The 20403-nt window shown below is 39.3% G+C and overlaps 3 protein-coding genes across 3 annotated transcripts in view; 1 reads left to right on the top strand and 2 right to left on the bottom strand.

The window, feature by feature from the left end:
• The window catches only part of LOC146487708 (leucine-rich repeat-containing protein 23-like), a 37681-nt gene extending 33877 nt beyond the window's left edge, over positions 1–3804 (top strand). Inside the window, exons 8-11 of the mRNA XM_085083933.1 lie at positions 818–894; positions 1460–1575; positions 2458–2493; positions 3454–3804. Coding sequence (XP_084940059.1) covers positions 818–894; positions 1460–1575; positions 2458–2493; positions 3454–3495 — 271 coding nt within the window. The 3' untranslated portion in view covers positions 3496–3804. The remainder of the gene's footprint in view (positions 1–817; positions 895–1459; positions 1576–2457; positions 2494–3453) is intronic.
• A 3304-nt stretch (positions 3805–7108) lies between these two features.
• Positions 7109–14143, bottom strand: LOC146487707 (inactive C-alpha-formylglycine-generating enzyme 2-like). The gene is made up of 7 exons (XM_085083864.1): positions 13735–14143; positions 12807–12851; positions 11967–12117; positions 10963–11018; positions 10601–10685; positions 8651–8798; positions 7109–7516 (listed from the first exon to the last, which is right to left on the bottom strand). The coding sequence occupies exons 1-7, from the start codon at positions 14080–14082 to the stop codon at positions 7438–7440; spliced, it is 912 nt and encodes a 303-aa protein (XP_084939990.1). The 5' UTR covers positions 14083–14143; the 3' UTR covers positions 7109–7437.
• Positions 14144–15043: 900 nt separating this feature from the next.
• Positions 15044–20296, bottom strand: LOC146487706 (ribokinase-like). Its single transcript, XM_085083851.1, has 3 exons — positions 19892–20296; positions 17584–18003; positions 15044–16004 (listed from the first exon to the last, which is right to left on the bottom strand). Exons 1-3 carry the CDS (start codon positions 20193–20195, stop codon positions 15700–15702), a joined length of 1029 nt encoding a protein of 342 aa, XP_084939977.1. The 5' UTR covers positions 20196–20296; the 3' UTR covers positions 15044–15699.
• Between the last annotated feature and the right edge of the window lie 107 nt (positions 20297–20403).

Below are 20403 nucleotides of genomic sequence, written 5' to 3'. Positions count from 1 at the left end.
TAAAAGTGGAAGAATAAGGTCGTCTTAAAGGGCTTCTAAATGGAAGAAAGTCAGCGAGCACAACAATTGTACTTGGAGTGCTGCCGAATTTCGAAACCCTAAGCCGATAATTTATGAATTAAAGTTAAGTGCTTCTTGTTTATGTTTACATCATTTAGCTTCACCAGAAAACTTAGTAACCAAGCATGTTTTGCAGGGTGTGCCGGAAGTAACGTATGGTTTGTTCGCTTTTCGCACTTTGCAACAGATGCTACATGGAGTATTCTTGGTGCCACGAGATTAGTCTTCATGAGGGTGCTTTCCGATCATTCAATCAATCAAACAATCAATCACTTTATTTAAGAGTCATCCATGGTATCTAGCCAAAGGTAAAGCCCTTTTACTAATTGGGAACACTTAAAGTAAATAAAATAACGGAAGAGACGATGATTTGCGGTTGCGATAGGACTTGATAACATCGTGGAAATTTGCAACTACCGGGAATTTCTTGACCATTAATTTGTCTAGTTTTAGATTCATTTTTTTTTTCCGGAAACATGAATGTTATCCCTCGTGATTATCAAATAGTTAAAAATTAAAATTTCTCTGAACGAGTCGGTAAAGGACCGGGCAAGATGTCCGGCAATCCGAGGATTTGTCCGGTCAATACCCAATTTTGACCGGACATTGTCCGTTGACCGGCCGTTATTTGCAGCCCTGGTCCCGAAGAAAGATTAGTCAGTTAATACAACCAGATTTTTGTGGCGAAGTAGTGGTTGAATTGATAGGATTCTACTCTACTTGTTATGCAATTATTGCAACCTTTTTTTGTCTGCAGGGGTAACAATGTTTCAGACATAAAAGAGGTTGCCAAGCTCAAATGTTTGCCTTTGCTTAGAGCCTTACTGTTGATGGGTAAGTACATTGCGGTTTGGCAATTTATTTAACATTTCTTGCTATAGCCTTTTATGTTACAGCGGTATTGATTCGAGTGCCAAAGTAATATCTTTTTGAAAGCTAAATGTCCAGACCTTGGTAGAAAAAAGATTTATCGAACTTGAATCTCTTCGGGTGTTTTGTTATAAATTGGCCCCTGGTGTTAGGCTCGATTTCCGCAGCTCTCTTGGCTCGCTACTGGTTTTACATCTTATTCGTTTACAAAGAGGCACAAGTTCTTAAACAATCACAGAGCACATAGACTGCGGGTAGTGTTTCTTTTGCTCGAAAATCTGCGGAGAAGAATGCAAAAAAAAAAAAACAAAAAACACGCGGAACCCGTGGCTTGCGGCTTTGCAGTTCACCCTTCAGTTTTTTGCGTTCTTCCTGGCGGATCTTCGAAAAAAAGACAGGCTGCTCGCAGTCTACAGAGCACAGAAGATCAGAACCACAGCATACCCCAAAAAAATTACTTTCTTCCTTCAATCGAAATGGTTCGATTGCCTTTGATTACATTGCTCTTCCTCCATGTATCACCACACAGAATGTCCCGTTTCTGATGAGGATGATTATCGTATTGAAGTGTTAATCAGTCTGAGGCGACTTGAGAGGCTGGACAAAGATGAGTACACTGATGATGAGAGACAAGAGGCGGAAGAGGTCAGTTCATGATCAACAAACTATATAGATCATCAAGCAGTTTTACTCTATAAAATGCAGCGTTTTAAAATTCACGAGGAAATGATTGGAAGCTGATTCAGAAAAAAAAATTAGTTAGTTTAGTTTATATAATACATACAATAAAGCATGCGGCATCTGTTCTCGTATTTAATCTGAAATAACAATAGCTAAGGGGAGGTACATCTCTTTTTGTAAAAGCGGTTAAACTTTAGCAGGTCTGGTACATCAGAATGGAAAAGTATTTTGGGATTAGTGGAGTCATACTCTGTTTTGTTTTTTGCTCTGCACAGTCGCAGTTCAACTGTGGAAGGGATTATCCATCAACAATGTTAACATAACAATGATGTATTATTCACTGAGTGACACAGGCATATTCTGAAAAAGAAAATCCGAGTTCTCCCAACAGGAGTCGAACCTAAGACCTTCCGATTACTAGTTCGGATGCTCTACCACTGAGCTACAGGAGACTCCTGGGAGCAAGGCCGTTACACTAGGTTCTTTTGACGAGCACCTTACGTACTGCTCGGATTTGAACGTCACTGTTTACATATACTGTGAATGAAGGGAACTACTCAACGCAACGGAAAAAACTCGCACAGCATTTTCTTTCCGAACCAAGTCTTTTTTATCGAAAAGGTTTGCCCGTACTTGACTTTACTTTTTAGTGCAGGTGCAGATCAGTAAACAGTTATAAAATGCGAAGCTAGTAACGGAAAAACGAACAGGGCATTTGCTGAACAAAGACTTACATGACTGAGTAGAAGGCCAGTTCTTCTCGTCGAAATCTGCCTTGTACTTAGGTTTGTATATTGTACTGGCTATGCACAGGAACTTCAACCTTTTCGCGTTTTAAATTCACAGATTTATGAACAAAGAAGACAAGAGGAAGCAATGGCGGTAAGTATTTTGGTCATTAACTTGCCGAAAGCAAAGATATGTAGTTTTAGATCGCGCACAGATACAACGGCGTGAAACTCGAATTCAAAAATCAGTTCTACTTACAGACAACATAGTACTGTAATGTTATATATGGGCATTTTTGCGTGTAGCAATAAATTTTTCGAGCGAGTTAACGCTCTATGGGGGTGCGGACGAATAAATCTTTGCGATTCAATGAACTGATCGGTTAGGAGGTCCTTTTACCAAAGCACACAGTCATGATAGGACAAGGGAGAACAAAAGCCCGCCCAGCTTTCTTTCGAACGAAAACGCTTTAGCTTCCTTCCACGCCTTCCTCATGTGCTCCTTCCCGACGTTGACCTGATTTGTCTTTGTTCTCGTCGGCGACCCAAATATCCTCTCAAGGGGTGGTAACATAATTGCGTTCGACGTAGAAAGAACGCACTCCTAATACAGATTGGAGTGGAGATTGTATGGGACAACGTTGATTGAATGAATGGATCTTGGGACGCGTATCTGGCATCCCCCGCGGATTTTGCAGGGGCGGATGACATCATCACCAACTTGGCAAAGGAGAGAGAGCCTGGTGACATCGAACGCATTCCCTAATCTTTGATTATTACTAGTTCCTGTCACTGATCAAAAGCTTACGTGTTGAAAACAACGAATGGGTTAACTCAAAGCAGGTCAAAGGGATTCAAGTTTCTGATACACCAAAGGCGTTTAAGATATTCGTAACATACTTCGTTACTTGTATAGTGGGGTAAATAAATTATGTGGAAAATTCCAGTGGATAACAAAAGTCGTTGGTATCGATCTTTTTTCCCTTTGGAAATCGTATGGAAATTCAGAAAAGCCGTTGCTGTTTTAAAATAGAAACCTGCGAAAGTAACGATCAACCTGAGGTTAGGGACATTTGAAGAGTTGTTAGAATCCTCTCTTTTTGTTCTTTTACAGACGGGAGCCCAAGAAGTCATACATACGGACGACGACGACTAAAGCAATGTGTTATAAATGTATATATCTTACATGTAAAGTTTGTGAAGCGCTCTATTTAGGATCTAATTTTATTGTTGTGGTTTTAGTTTCCCAGGATGTTATTGTACACTGAGTTACAGACGTTACCAATTAACGTACTAACACCTAATATAGATTCACAACAATGAAAGGTCCCGTCAGGACCAAGTATTATTTAAAAACTTTTCACGGGCCTTTATAAAAGAAGTGTTTGTTGTGCATATCTTTTCAGTTTCCAAACACCATAAAATCGCAAAAGTAGACATGCAATAGTAATTAATAAAATAAAGATTTTTAGAGCATTTTTGCCTCTTAATTTTGTTTCTGTTTAATCTCCCGAGAGCGAGCCCGAAAAATGTCTGCAGAGGTGGTCGCTTATCATGTAGGACTAGGTGTCAAATACAGTGACGCTATTGAGCAAAACGAAAGGAAGGAAGGAACTGGAAGAGAGAGGGAAGGGACCCCCGTTATTACAGGACTCCAGTCAAGGCAAATGAGATTATTTCAATGCAAGTATCTTGCGCCGTAAATCACCCACTCTACCCTAGAACAAGTGCTGGTTTGAAACCGGACAAACCGGGCAACGACGGAACCATTTTCCACCACGTCAAAAAAAGATTTTTCCCTCCACGTTGAGTAGGGAGATCAGGCGCAAAATTCCAACACCGACTGAACCTTACGCTTTAGGGATATAGACGCCATCCGCTAGACACCAGTTCTGAGGTACCAGGTCCTCCTTCCAAGTGCTCCAAGTAGGAGATGGCAGTTCTTGTACAGCTTGCATAAGCCAGTCATGTCGGGAGCATTCTTAGCATGTACATGTGTTTCTTGCAAACGAACGGACTTCTTTCGCTTTAAAGTCGGGCAGATCGAAAGCTACACTAGGAGGGGCGCGTCTCGAGATATCGTCCAAGTCGGTGGCAGGTGATTGTGGAGAGGAGCAAAATAGCTTTTCTTGAGATGGTCTCCTAATTTCTCTTGGGGCACGTCCAGGGCACCACTGATATCCACTAAAAGGATAAAGCAAAGATGTACAGATTCTTGTAAAAAGTAACCCTTGATTTCCGCTCCTGCTTCCGTCGCTTGCGCTGAGTCTCTACACGTGATATGGTATGGATCTGCGTTTCTAAGTCGTCCAATTGAGTTTGCAATCCACCTTTCTCATTCAGCGGCTTTCTTTAGTCCATTGTTGTTTGATCTACCTCTTGTGCGTTTTTAAATCACGTACGTATTATGAAGACGGTGGTTTTAAGATCTTAGGCGCTACGTGTTTCATATAATTCAAGACAGGTGTTTCAGAATCTGATTTTTATTACAAACATTCCTTCGCTTCAAAATGTCCAATTCTCCGCGGTACAAACTTACGTTAGTGTAGAACGAATGTTTGGTTTATCAACAGAGTTGATAAATGGTAGACATTCGAGTGCTGACGTTTCGAGCGTTAGCCCTTCGTCGGAGCATACGGCTAATACTCGAAACGTCAGCACTCGAATGTCTTTACGATTTATCAACTCTGTTGATAAACCAAACATTCGTTTCTACTCCGCACCGACGCAGTGCCGCAGTTCCTTTAGAAACTAACCTCCTTATCTACGTCTGCATAGACTGCATTCTCCTAATCCGGCACACAGTCAACTCATGATCAGGGCCGTACATAGCGCGGGGGCAGAGGGGGCAGCTGCCCCCGCCAGGAAAACTCAATTCAGTTTTTCTGACAAAGTGTTTGAGTTTGCTGAGCTATTTCTTGTAGCTATACTGCCCCGAGATCACACGAAAATCGACTAATTTGACTGAAACAATCTTCCTTCAATGTGAATTCCAAATAATTATTTTGGAAAATCTTTCGAGGTAAAAGCCAGTACGAGTTTTCTTATGAAAATAATGATTTTATAATTTGGGCTCGGCCTGTGGTATAGAATTTGGGGGGTAAATAAAGACTGACGCTACGCGACTCCCTTGCGCGTGTTTTAGCCTTTTTAAATCTAGCTTACACGAGTATGTATTTTTCAGAGCTAAATTGGTCTTTAAATGCCTACGCTACTCTCAAGTATTTGTAGCGGGTTTGGAGGATATTATAGAGCCTTGGATTTAACCATCGTATGCTCAACATCACAGGTCATTTGTGCCTGATGAGTTTTGATTTCCTCTTAATCTGTGTGTTCAACGACGGTGTTTTTGATGCCACATAGGGCATTTCAGCTGGGTTTGGTTTGGCTCATTTAAGTGCGTGATAGTTTTAACTGTCTTTCTTATTGAGATATGGCAATGTTTGGTTCAAGCTAAACAAGGTGTTTATGCCATAACTCATAAGTCATGACAATTTAAGGCAAAAAGCATCAGTGTGTTTTGTCTCCTCTAAAGGTCTTACAGGCAGCTTTCTGTGTACGTGTGTAGGGGTGAAAACAAAAACGTCCAACTAGAAACCCTGTCTGTATACAGGTGTGCAGAGTTTGCCCCCTCAGACAAAAAATCCTACGTGCGGCGCTGATGATTCTGATACTACTCCTTAGCAAATACTCTCGACTCATTAGGCCTAATTTATATCACATTTTAGCTGCGTGCAATACACTTCAAGTTACAGATAGGAATCGAACCTACACTCTGTTCGACTTTTATCCCATTCCACTCTTTTTAAGTCTTTCTTGCTGTGTTTGTGGTCATTAAGCTAATTCTGCCTCGTCCCCAGGCGCGGAGTGAGCGGAAAACAGGGCGCAGGAACGCTTTCCATTTAACCAAAACTAGTTGAAATGCAGCGCGGATCAAACGGAAATTTTCCGGAACTAAAGGAAGACCTTCGGGGCTACTACACTTCTTCCGTTTCAACCGGTTGGAACAGAAATTACCGGTCCATTTACACAAAAAAATTTCCTTCTTGCACTATCACGTAACGTTTTTGATCTAGCAAGGAGGCGGTAAGTTTGGAACGAATGGGAAAAAAAGCCCTTTCATTTAACACGAAAGTTTACAACACCGTGCGCACCGCGCAGCCAGGCAGGGGGTTGGATTACATTTGCTGCGACTGATGTGGTGCAGGAATTGACGCTTTCAAGACCCAATCGATAAATGTTCCCATGCATTCAATATTTTTTTTTCAGTGCCCAGTTGTTCAAAGCCTGTTTAAGCAGATCCTAGGATGGTACAAGGTGTCAACTTTTGTTATTGAGTGTACATTTCTGCAGTCCCACATTTTGAATTGCATGAGATGCTCATGTAAAATTGAGGGCGGGGCTGATCTGATTCAGTGATTAATTATATCCATTTTGAAATCACTGGTGATCCTTGGAATCTGATTGGTCCAAAATGATGCAATTTATTCCCAAATTGCACAATTTTTTGCTCTAAATTGCATCCTTTCTTTAGCCCATCAAAATGGAAATGAAGTAACACAAATAGAATATTAATATTGACAATGATACTCTGTGATTTCAAAATGGATGTAATTAAGTGGTAATTGAACTGAGTAGAGTGCAATTTTGGTCTGAAATCATCCTTGTGATTTCAAATCAAACTCGCGCTGCGCGCTCGTTTGATTTTGAAATCACGCGTATGATTTCAGACCAAATTGCACTCCACTCAGTTCAATTACCAATATTAACAATTAGATTCAGAGTTTGCAATTTCTATGACGTGATAGCTGATGAAGGCAGAGCTGCAATCAAGAGAGAATAATTTAATACAACTGCAGTGGTTTGAGTATAAATCCTGATTAACAACCCACTAAACTGACAAGGTTTATCTCATTATGTTGTCATTTTAAAGTAACTCTGTAAGTGGAGCTATTTGTCACTAGTATGTAAAATAGAGGAGACGCTGTTTGTTTGGAAAGAAGATTCAGTGCTTGGCAAAAGCCAAATCATAATATTCTGTAAAAATTTATATTACCTATCTATTGATTAGAAAATTTATGTTTTAAGCTGGCTGTCGTCAAAGTTCATCCTTAGAAGCACTCCTTGCACAACGAAACATGATATTGTCGGAACCAGCATCGGCTGTATTACCCATTCTGAAAGAAAAAAAATGTGTATTGCGGTAAAACATAACTCAATTTACATCCTAGATAAATACGAACGAGGGGAGAAGGAAGTGTCAATTGTCACAAAGCGAACAATTGTCACTTGAAAACCCCACAGGTCCGTCACGTCTTGAAAGTTGTTGCATTTCGAATGGTCAGTTTGGGGCACTCAACGAGAATATAGGAAAATATTTAAAATATTGGGTGCTTACCATTTACGCAAACCACCCGGATGGAAATTTTCGGCATAGCTTGTCTTAACAGAAGATGGATAACATGCAAAATGTATGAACATCAGCTGTAAATCCCAAAAGGAGTAATAAAAATGCATCATTTTGACCAGAAGCCCAAAATTTCAGAAGTACTCCAAATGGAATGATGCGTACCATTTGATTTTCCACCTGGGTCCAGTTGTTCAAAGGCCGGATAACTTTATCCAGTGGATAAGTCGCTATCCGTCAGTTTCAATCTGTGCAAAGATTTCAGTATTTCCTCTTGTACAAGCGAATATGCACACTCTAACCACAGTTAAGTTTGGGAGTGTACGAAAACCTAGGACAACGTTTTTCGTGTAGTATATTTTAGACCCTGAATAGTGCCTTATCCAGCGGATAAAGTTATCCGGCCTTTGAACAACTGGGGCCTGGAATTTCCGGGTTTTTCATGTAAATGTTAAGCACCCACTCGAACCCACTGTCTCCTGTGTTCCCAGGTCGTTGTGTGGCCTTCTAACTAAAGATATTTTTGTATAAGTTAATACAGTCTGCTCTGTTCGGATGCCTTAGCTGAAAATTTAAGTTGCAGAAAGTTTTAGAAAACTGAATCTAATTTCCCGAATTTACGACCACTTGCTGGCTTTACGAAAATACTAGCTGACATTTTGCTGGCATTTTAACGAGATATTTGCCCATCCGAAAACGAAAGGAATTTCACCAATGTTACTAAATTTCGAGCAGACACCTCAGTTGCCGAAGAAAACTCTAGATTCTCTTTGAATCCAAATCCAAATTTCTGAGGATGAACAGAACCATGGGTGTCCCTTAGTTTGATATATTGCAAGCAATAAAAAGTTGGCAATAAGCTGTCACAACTTCTTTGGTACAGCGTGCAATTTATTATATTTACCTGGTGGTGACTGTAACTTTGTGGTTGTGTTTAGCATCTGCGGTGTCTATGTATGATCCGCCCCGGAGCACATACTTTTTTTCTCCCCCTTTGTCCTTAAATTCGTCTGAGACCCACTCCCATGCATTTCCTAACATATCGTACATTCCTGTCAAGAAAATAGAAAACAAGATCAGCCAAATGTTACTAAACACTACCGAGATTTTTGGTTACCACTTTTACACGTTTGTTTTGTTTCAATATCAAAACAAATTTTGGGCATACGTGTATTTCCACATGAGGTCACTGGGGAAAACTAGCGACTAATTTTCGTACAAGCAGTTTTTAATTGAGTGTTGAAATCACTTTTGAGTTTACTAAATTATTGCTTTACTAAATTCCATAATTATTGGTAATTGTTTTAGAAGCAAAACCCATCAACACATGGTTACACGCATCTTCCATGGTCCAAGCATTTTATTTGCTTCCAGATCTGACTGTTTCATCACTGTATTCTTCCCTTTTTTTCCGACATTGAATCTCTTCTGGCAAGTCGTGGGCAACTGCGAAATTTGTGTCCCGGAGATTTCTGGCATGAGATAGGGCAAATTCTTTGTCCTTGTGGAGGGTGAACTTAGCAACTATTGGTCTTGGCTTTTGATGGGAGGAGCTTGACTTTCCAATATGATGAACGCGCTAGAACGATATATCATCAGTTTACGTTTTTCTTACTTAGTTTGTAATTTCTTTGTGTCTACTGACATTGGATTGCCGGGGTGATTCCTTTGGTTTTGGTTTTACAATACTCATTCCATCAATAGAAAACCATTCAAACATAATGATTTGATTGACCAATTACACTCTGTTTTTTTTTATAAGAACGTATAATTTTGGAGCTGAGGCTGAACGTTCTTATATTTTTTTGCGATTTGAGGCTGAAAATGTTCTTAAGATGTTCTTAAATTACATGGTGTACACTACACGTATTTCAGTAAATCAAAACGGACGTACGCGGCCCGGGGGGGGGGGGGGGGTACTCCTCGGAATTCTTGGTGGGGGTGTGCCGCCCGGGTCTTCAAATCCCGACCCTATTTCAGACCTAAACATGCCATTTTCAACACCCGTTTTCAGACCTGACTTCTAAAATTCATACCCGTTTTCAGACCGTTTCCGTTTTCAGACGGAAGTTGACGCAAAGAGTAAAAGTAAGCTGGAATGACATAGTTTATCTATTTCTTTTTCTCGCTATCAGTTAGTCGTTCCAGTTACGTACTGAGAAGAAGAATATGTTTGTAAGCTTTCGTAAATGTTCCCGGCCCCAAAAACCCGACCCGATTTCAGACCGTAATTGTCAAAATCTATACCCGTTTTCAGACCAAAACGGCTCAAAAACCATACCCTTTGGGGCGGCACATACCTATATACCTTATATAGGGGAGTACCCCCCCCCCCCCGGGGTACGCGGGCAAGAAACCTATCAAAGAGATTATGACAAACCGAGATGTGTGTCACCGTTGTTAATGTTATACAAAACATGCCCTTAAGTATTTTGGTTAATTTACATTTGTTACCTTGATTTTATATACAGATTAGCAAAATACAAAAAACGGTCTTAATCAACTCTCATCCTGAGGAATGCCAAAATTTTAAGAACGTATTAAAATACGTTCTTAAAATTTTGGTTAATCTCAGCCTCGACGTTCTTATAAAAAAGGTTCTTATATAAAAGGCACAGTGTAGGTCAGTTAGCAGACACATACGATTTATTGTCAATACACTATTTTATTAACTTGACCTTGTTGGCTAGTTTTGTTCTGGTCAGTTGTCGAATTTCAAATTGTCACCCTCAACAGTCCTTTACATGACTACTTTTCCGGGATATCACACTTGACATAACGTGCCTATGAATTATACATTACTGTTATGCAGTACTCGTTGAAATAGCAAATACAGTATTTACTCGATCCTTACCAAATTTATTTTGAGCAGGAAAGGCATCTACTGGCGCAACCCCAGCATAGCCATCCTCCTGAGTGTTTTCATCTGGAAATTGACCCTACACAATACAAACACGTGTTAAGTGTTCTATTCACATTGTATTTATTCAGCGTCATACTAGAAATTTAAAAGAGAATTAATCAAAACAGGTGATAATTGTGTCCTGTTTTCTGTGACACTGTAACATTATTTCCATGTTTTTGAAAAATTGGGAAATACGCTCAGCTATTTTTTCAAATATAAATTAGCATTATTTCAAGAGTAAAAGTTTGCCACAATTCTCTACAGTGTGGAAAGAATTCAAACAATACTTGAATCGATTCAAAGCTCCTTGCCTGCCAGATGTTCATCCGATTCTTTTGAAACTCTGATCCCCAGGGGTATTCATTTTCTGTTTTAAAAAAAACAAAGTCATCCATTATCAAATTCCCCTAGCCTTACAGAGAGGAGACATTGATAAACTGAGTGATATTATGTGCCATTAATAATAATTATTGACATCTGACATAACAGTTATTTGAAAACCTAGGTCTTGCTGAATAAGACTGCAGTAGTTTTTGTCTGGGATAAGTCTTATAACAGTAACAAGTCAACCTTCCAATGGCTTCCCAGCTTCCAGTGGGATGCTCCACCACTGCGCTATGGGTGAGGCAGCAAGGCTAAACATCTATTATTTTCCTTCACTTTGTATCATGACACAGAGACTGTGTCAACACTTTAAGAAGCCAAAAGTCACACTCTCACTGGTGGAAACCCAGTCTGTTCCAGGTGATCAGATAGCGTGGAGCGGCAAGAATTAGTGTGCAAACGATGAAATATTACGAGCGGGAAAAAAGGAGAAGGACTTTATCCCCAGTCTCCTCCAAGTTTATTATTCACAGGCTTCACAATTCTTAGGAGCCCTCCCACTATCTGATTTAAGAGTGCACCTGCAGGAACAGGCTAGTGCACCACTAAAAATAATTGTCCAGTTTTGCTTAAAAGTCAACACTCTACCAGTAGTTTGATACCGTTTAATATATTGGGTCACTGACTATGGATGGTCTGAATGGAATGGATCATTGCAGCTTGAAAAACAATTTCAAATCAGTACTGTTATTGCAACAAGCAAACATTGCAAATTGCAAACTTTTTGAAGGGTTCCACGCATCAAAGACTAACATATAATTTGACTTTTTTGTCTTAACATGACATGCAGATCCTCCATGCTCCTTCAAAAATATCTCTTGCTTGAGCACACTGCATGCAGGTAACTAAAGCTCATGATGATCAAATTGACTTGTGTGACCAATATTATAACATCTTGTAAAACCTCCTGAAATACTTTCTTAGACATGACCTTTAAGTCCTCCTCTGACAGCAAATTCCCACTCAGCTTCTGTTGGCAGTCTCTTTCCCATCCATTCACAGTAAGCCTTGGCATCATTATAACTAATGTGTACAGCAGGAAATGACATCTTCTCTTTTATAGATGTACCAGGGCCTCCAGGCTGTGTTGTAAAAAATATAATGCTTTATAGGATCCTTCAAACGTAACATACGGTACAGTGTACATAACAAAAAGAAAATCCTCTTAATTGCTTGCCAGCGCCCTTTCCTGAACACTCAACCCATCCTCAGAGACCCAGGGGCAGATAGCTGGGTCAGGTAGCTGTTTTGACTTCCTCCTGACCCAACTATCTACCCCTGGGTCTCCAAGGATGGCTGACAACCCTTGAAGGACATATATTTACATGTATTTCAGGCATGTTAATGGTGCAGAACCCTTTAAACCCAAACAGGGACCAACATGAATATTATTATTATTATTATTATTATTATTATTATTATTATTATTATTATTATTATTATTATTATTATTATTATTATTATTATTATTATTATTATTAATAATTTATTTTATACAGTCATCTTATATTTTTAGTTAACAAGATGTTTTGCGGAGTTGTTTTTTCTATTGTATTTCTTCCACTTGTCGGCGGCTAAAGGTTTCTGGTACAAGGAGGAAAGGAGAGTAGCTTTGTTTAAAGAATGCAAGGCTTACTTAATAACTACCAATAAAACCAAAAAAGGTTAGTCAGTAGAGAGCAGCAGAGGAGGGCATTAAATGGAGTATTCATAGTAAAAACAGTATGTGCTTTCAACTAATGCCAAAGAAAACTGATAATGTATAACGTACCTGTCTCCAGTATGCCTGTTGTACTGGCAACCACCAAGGAGCACCCTTAAAGAAAACACTGAGACATTCATTTAAGGAAATTTTCTTATCAGATTGATATCCTTCTTTATATGGGCAATTGCAACAAGAATGGGAAAAGCTGACATTAAGCAGCAGTTAAGCTTATATATATGCAAAATGTACTGGTACAAAATTTGCACAGGCCATTAGGTACCACACTTTGAATCTATGCAAGTTCTTGTACTACGATAATGACTTGGATCTGTATGAAAACTTGGGTGCTTAATAAGGAAACAAACATGTAAAGTACAACAAGGTGCAGTCATATCATTTTGTACTGGTGTGGTTTTGGACAAGTACAGATTGAAGACTGTACCTGTATAGGCAAAAAACTTACATGGAGACTTGGTTTAGATAGCAGGTAGTATGGAAAGTGAATTAACAACTAGCTGCTCTTTCTCAATATATTAACAATCAATGTTTAGCATTCTATGGATATTCCATAAAACGATTGAAAACAAAAAAAGAACAATGTATTGCAATGTATTCATTTCATTGTTGATGTTTCGAGAAGCTCCAACAAGTTCCTTCATAATGACAACGCAAACTTCTTTACATGGAACTAATAATCAACACAAAGTCAAAATGAACTGCAGCACTACAAGAACTAAAAGCATAAAAGAATGAATCTAATTATCAAGGCGACAGGTAACCTAGTATAAAATCAAATTCATCATGATTAACATTAGCGTCTTGCTAGTCATCTACGAATTCCCAGAACTTTAGATTTGACAATTCGTAACGAGAATTAAAACATCGAGCTTCGGAACGAACGCTTAAATTCACCAGATACTCTGAACAAGGGAATCCCCCGGATGAAATTAAAATTAACGTGTCATTGTTCACGAAACCAACCAAAACAACATACCGGGACAGATTGTGTTATCTTCGATCTAACTTCCTCGGGCACGAACGTGTGAAAGGCAAAACTCCATCCAAATCTCTCTGCTTCTGTCTTAAATTTCTTGGCGCGAACAAACTTTCGAAAATTTTCATTTGTGACGGGGTATTTGTCGATAACGAATGGTTTTACGCCGACAATTTTGGCGGGTAATTCTCCTCGTTTGGTGTCAGCTGTTGAACTCCCCATACGAAACTTACCACCCGACAGTGTAACTGCTGCATTATAATCATCATTATCAGCAGAACAGATGGTGATACTCGCCAAAAAGAACGCGAGCACGAAAATAGAACAGAGATATGTGTTGGGCAACATTTTTCACAAGGCGTTCGAGCAATGATCGACAAGACGGTTGACGGAGATCTGGGGCCCAATGGCCCAATGAAGTTTCATTGCCTGATTTCATACCGTGGGGGTCTGAGTACAAGTCTGTGTCTTATGGGATATGGGACTTAACACCCACATAGCCAGAAAGAGAACACCGAACTTTACAACATCCTCAAGTTTGGTGTAAATCAAGCTAATATTAGGCAATTATTAAGATACAGCCATTCAAAAACTCCAAATTTTACTAAGAAATGTATGGAATAACGGACGTGACAGACGATTTGTCCGGCGTTCGATACATTTCTTAGTAAATTTTTTAAGTTTTTGAATGGCTGTTAAGTATCTCGCCTAATATTCGCTTGATTAACACCAAACTTGAGAATGTGGTAAAGTTTGATGCGCTCTTTCTGGCTATGTGGGTGTTGAGTCCCATATCCCATAAAAAAAACTGTCATTTAGGTATTTAAAAGGGCCTCTCAAAATATCCATTGTAGGAATGTGAAAAATGAAAAAAGATAGAGTTTTTCTACTGTAGGTATGTGAAAGGAGTAACTTTTCCTGTCAAAAACTGGTACAGTGGAGCCCTGTCTTACGACCAACCTCGTTATTACGACCATATTTTTGTGTCCCTAATGAATTAAAAGTCCAGTCATTTCCCTAGTTTTTTGGTAAATTATAAAGAGGGGCTGCACGTTGTTTCTCTTTAGTATTGGATACATTTGATCGTTTGAAATCAAAATTCAGATTTGAAGGGGGATCTGGACAACCCAGACCCTCCCATGGATCCATCCCTGGTGACTGAAATGTCTTGTGAGTGCCACTGTGCATGCAGGGACAGTTTAAGCACTGATCTTATGTTGTGCATTGTGCTTCATGAGGGGAATGGTTCAAAAACCAGAGAATAAATTGCGACATATAGAGCCTGGTTGAGGGTTTCCCTCTCCTTAGATCACCGAGTACAAATTTACTAAGAGCTCTTCCTCTGTGTGCATTGTACAGTCTACAGTCATTTGTAATGTTTAAATCTATTTAACAGTCATCATATTCATAGTTTCTATAAAAAAAATAAAAATAACTAAACCATTCAGCTCTTAAATAAAAAATTTAAATATTATATTTTTACGACAAAAAAGTTGATTACAAAAGAACACCTCCGGAGTCAGGAAGTAGACATGTATAAATAATCTTTTTATAGTTCTCATTTAAAATCTACAAATGGTTGACAAAACAGCTTGAGACAAATATGTTCCAAATTACTACTATAACTACTAATTTAGTGGGACTGACCAAAGAAGCCATGATGCATCTTACTCAATCTCACCCCTCCCCTCATGACAATGTTGAAGTCCACAATGCATTTCAAGGGCTGAGTGTGGAAAGGGCCTATGTGCATTTTTTAGGCTAAATTTTAAATACACCCAATTTGGACAAAAATGGAACATGAGTCATCATTTTAATTTCCATGCAGTTAACAAGAATCCCTTTCTTGGCACGCTGATTTTACCATAGAAATGCTTTAATTTTCCTCAGCAAATGTAGTCTAAAATGCACATCTGGGTACTTTTTTTCAATCAGCCCTTTGATTGTCATAAACATCATACCAAGTCACTCTAAATCTTCATATTCCACACTACCATCACTTAACACCTCAAGACCTAATTGTTCAGATGTTTTTGGATTGCAATCAAATAACCAATCATCCAATTCTTGTCTTGCAGGATAACTTGACTGGACACCGTGTACTGTTACAGTTACTGTTGCAATATTCACTGCTCTTGACACCATTTCCGCAAAAGATAAATGAGGGTAACATGACATGTAGAATGCTAGAGCCCCCATCAAGGCATCACCAGCTCCAGTTGTATCCACTGCATCCACTTTTGGTGCTCTTATGTACATCATCAATGGACCTGAAAACAGTAATTTGAATTGTATATAAAGTCGGGATTCTCACAAAGTTGTGAAGTAGGTGGCCTTATTGTTGGAGTAAGCAGCTGATTTTGCCATTATTTTTTTAAAGAATCAGACAAATAGCCCAGCAGACTAGTTGGCCAAGATCATGAAGTAGATGGTGATTTTTGCCAGCTGCTGACAACCCTGTATAAACATAATTCACACAGCCATAGACTTTATTCAAAGATGGCTGACATTTAAGATTTCTCATTTTGTTTTGTCTGCATTCAAATTTTTTGTTTTTTTTAACAGCTTTATTGGGTACTCCACTTACAGTATATCACATAAATAAATAAAAAGAAGAAGAAGAAGAAGAAGCAAGACCCAAAAGGGGCAGGTGCAACAGCACGAACATCCCATGTGAGGCACTGCCCCTGGATTAAACCTACGACTAAGACCTGGATAAGACCTAGAATTAGCGCCTACTAGCCAATGTTCAAGGTAAAAAAAAATTATATTATTTTCGAACTCAAGAACAAGGCTAGTAGGGTTAATTTGAAGGCAAACAAAAGACGATTAGAAGATTAGCCATTTTTGCATAGTGTCTATGGAAATATCACTAGTTGAGACAAATACAAGCAAGGCTTTATTCTTCCATTTCTCTGAATACTTCAGTCTGCATTATGTTGTCCTAAACAATATCCAGTTGCCATCTCCTAGAGGTTTTCTTGATTTGTGCAACCCTACTTTCCTTTTCAAACTTTGGCTTTGGAGAGCCGCTTCCTGAGGTGGGGGTGAGTGGTTCAGTTCTCCAAATCCTGCCCCTAGTTCAAACCAAAAATATGTCATTTTCTGATGCCCTTCAAGGCTGCTGCCTTAGAAAAATTTCAAGGAACCAACAAGGCCAAAAGCTGAGAAGTGAGGATCCCAACATGTAAAGTGTTAGGTACTGCTGCAAAAACATTTAGGTACCCAGAGCATCTTCTTGGTTACCTGAGGCTACTGGACCCCTGTCAAGAAGCAGCATTGCCCTTTTAAAAGAGCCCCCTTCTTGGCCTGGCCCTTAACCTTTCAGAATTTGCAGTAATAACAGTCTTCAATCAGCAATGTACAGCTGATAAGTATGAAGATGGGTATTGCATAGTTTTGTTTTTCAACTTTTTTTTATCTAGACTGATGAGTTTCATACCTCAAACTAAAATCAAAAGTGATATAAGAGAATCTGGAAAACCACTCACCATGACATGTTTATTTTTTTTTAATAAGTATCTTACCCTATCTAGACTTTCCTGAAGTTTTGGAGAAATCCAGAAATCCAAGATGGCAGATCCAAAATGGCCACCATTTGACAATCATGATGTCATTACAGTGTCATATGATGTCATCACTTGTCATTGCGGACCTCAAAGGAAACATCTTTGGGACCTAATATCATCCCTCCAAGTCTCATTGTCAATGCTTTTTTTAAACTTGCAAAGTTATGGAGGAGGGGCAGATTCTGCCCTCTCCCACCTCCTCCCCAGTCCCAGAAGACAAAAAAAGCACTGTCTAAATAGGGCTAACTAACAAAGATCTAATTAAGAATGAATTCCCCACCTCTACATTGTGAAGTCAATTCAGAAGAAATAGCCCCCTCTGAACCTAAAGTCAACACAACCTGTGGAGTACCCCACTGATGCAGTTTATAAATAACTTGTTTGGCTCCTTGAATGTCATTTGCAGTGGTTTCTGTCAAGCTTTCACCTTCCTCTCTGTTAAGGACTAAAACATCAGAGTAAGTGTAAACATCCTGTGGTAAAAATTCTAATTTAGGTGAAGGGTTGAATAAAGTCTTGCTGCCTAATTGTTTTCCATATTGCAATGCTGCAGCTGCAATGTTCAGAGGTATACCCTTGTCGCATACCATGACTGGGGATGAGTTGATGACATTTTCTGCAGCTTTTATATCTGCTAAAATGAGATGTTTGTTTGCTCCTGCAAGGCTGATGAATGCTGGTTCACCAGAACTGTTCACAGCTGCAAAAAAATAAAAAACAACCTTCTAAATGTTATGGTAGGAATCTAGTAAAGGCAACAGTCAAGGCAGTAGGTAGATTAGTAACCCTCCCTGTGCAACTTGAGGCACAACTGAAGACCCCATGCAAGCATTAAAATACAAATTATTAGACCATGATTACAATGACAACTCAAATAAAAATATGAAACATACTGTTTAATAAAATACACAAAGGAAATTCTGTGTGAGCTGTTTATAATAACAACCTTTTGAAATAAGAGTACAGGTACTGGGCATGAAGAGTGGAAAGTGGGGAATGCTGAGGTTTGGGGGGTGGATGAAGGTTCCTGGAATAGTGGGCTGAAACTTGAAGCTAAGATTGATCATGTGAGGGGGAGTTAAGGTTGTTGGAACAGGACGTAAGGTAAGCTGAGGATCCTGAGATGGAGGGTGGGTGAGGAAAAAGCTACCAGTGTTCGAATGGGGGTAATAGGAAACTAAGGGTGCTACAGCAATGTCCTTCAAATTGCTTGGGAACAGGATGGGGAGGGGGGATGGTTGGAAACTCGTTAGGTAATACATTTCTCAATTTGGGCCAGAGCCCCACCATGATGGCATCTTTAATCCTTCCAGGCCATACCTGCCAACTTTTTTGGACTCAAAGGCATGAGATTTTTATCTTGGGAGTGCCAGGATTTTCAAGAGAAATGATTATATCTGAAAACTTCTAGCCTGCGAACAGCAGACGTATTTCAGAAGTCTTCAGAAGACGCCCAAAGATTTCCGAAGACATTCCGAATAATTCTGAAGTTCTCAAGAAAGTGATTATGCTCCATACAGCCCTTCAGAAATCAGAGATTTCGGGGAAATTAGTGTCATTTAGTCATTTTACACGGACTTTTCATTTTTTGAATTGGTTTCAGTTTACATATTTTTTGGAAATTGTGCCTGGTTAAGGCTGTAATATATAGCTCACATTTTTCAACCAGGCATGAGAATTTGGTCCATAATGTAACAAGTTGTGTCTGCCTTCTTGTGGAGACACACAAACGATTCTTCAGGAGTCCAACCAAATATTTTATTTTTTACGTAAGCGTGAGATGAGATCGCAGTTTTCAACCAGCAGGCGTGAGAGTTGGGTGTGCGGCCCGCTTCCCAAAACCCTTACCCTATTTATGACCAAAATCTGCGATTTTCCGTACCCTATTTACTTACTTATGTAAATTTTCTTCATTTTCTTGATAATGATGACAGGATGTCATCGAAACATCGAAATCTCTCCGCGTTAGTTTTTCTGCTAAATCTATTTATGACCTGACCAAAAATTTGATACCCTATTTATGACCTGATAGTGTCTGGTCAACTTCAATTCAAAAACCCCTGGAGCCCAGCACATGACCAGAGCGCGTGACAAGCTGTTGCGGAAAGTACACAGTTGCCGTAAACATCATGATGAAGAAGTAGCTTCTTCAAAAACAACAACAACAACAACAAAAAACGAATTCAATACTAGAGTGAAAAAATCGATATCCTATTTATTACCAAAATGGCTAAAACCGATACCCTATTTATGACCAAGGCGGCTGAAAAACCATACCCTTTGGCGCCACACATACCTATATAGACCATATAAGGGAGTACCCCCCCCCCCCCCCCGGGGTATACCCTGCTTAAAGGTTCAGATGGCATTTATGGTTAGTATTTTTGACTCAAGTTTCAGCAACATCCGTACCAGAAAAGGGTAAAAAAGCTTGGTGCCTATTGCCTTCTGGACAACAAATTTTTTTCATCGGGGGCGGGAAGGCGTCTGCTCTCGCAGACTAGGGCGGGAGGGGGGCTGGTAATAAAACATTGAACATAGAATGGTCATTTTATATAGAGTACTTAATGGCTGGTTACTTCCCTTACCTATATTAGTGACACCTGTATCTGCTTTATCAGTCGCCGAAATAAAATCAGTGTTTACTCCAAACCGCTTAAAGTTCTGTATCGTGTCTTTTCCAAATTGATCGTTTCCAATTTTCGCCACCATAATAGTGTTTGCTCCAAGCTTTTGCGCCATGACACACTGGTTGGCTGCTTTCCCACCGAAGTCTAATTGAAATTTTGTTCCCTTTACTGTCTCACCGGATTGTGGAAGACGAGGAACATAACTTATCATATCTACAAAGCAAGAACCGACGACAACAACATTGAACCTGTCATCCGCCATATTGCGAATCCAAGCGACAAAAATAATACTTAGTGGAGACCACTAAAGGGTTTGTCTTTTGCCACAGATAATTTTTTAAACTTTTTTATTTCACTTTTAAATTTGGACACTTATCAAATTTAAAATTACAAATTCTCAACGAATTGTCGTGTCATTTAAGAAAAATTGAAGAGATTGACGGTAAAACCCAGTTATTTTGATTGTCATT

This window comes from Pavona decussata, unplaced genomic scaffold (genome assembly GCF_977016875.1).
Source record: "Pavona decussata unplaced genomic scaffold, jaPavDecu1.1 SCAFFOLD_14, whole genome shotgun sequence".
Classification (NCBI taxonomy): domain Eukaryota; kingdom Metazoa; phylum Cnidaria; class Anthozoa; order Scleractinia; family Agariciidae; genus Pavona; species Pavona decussata.
This window is presented reverse-complemented; position numbering and strand designations above follow the sequence as displayed.

Coding starts and splice junctions, on each gene's coding strand:
- LOC146487706 (XM_085083851.1), bottom strand. CDS start 20,195: ATGGCGGATGACAGGTTCAATGTTGTTGTCGTCGGTTCTTGCTTTGTA. Junction 18,004..19,891: donor TACAGGTGTCACTAATATAG/GTAAGGGAAGTA, acceptor ATTTTTTTGCAG/CTGTGAACAGTTCTGGTGAA. Junction 16,005..17,583: donor ATTGACTTCACAATGTAGAG/GTGGGGAATTCA, acceptor TACTGTTTTCAG/GTCCATTGATGATGTACATA.
- LOC146487707 (XM_085083864.1), bottom strand. CDS start 14,082: ATGTTGCCCAACACATATCTCTGTTCTATTTTCGTGCTCGCGTTCTTT. Junction 12,852..13,734: donor AGATAACACAATCTGTCCCG/GTATGTTGTTTT, acceptor GTTTTCTTTAAG/GGTGCTCCTTGGTGGTTGCC. Junction 7,517..8,650: donor AAAGTTACAGTCACCACCAG/GTAAATATAATA, acceptor TTTTTCTTTCAG/AATGGGTAATACAGCCGATG.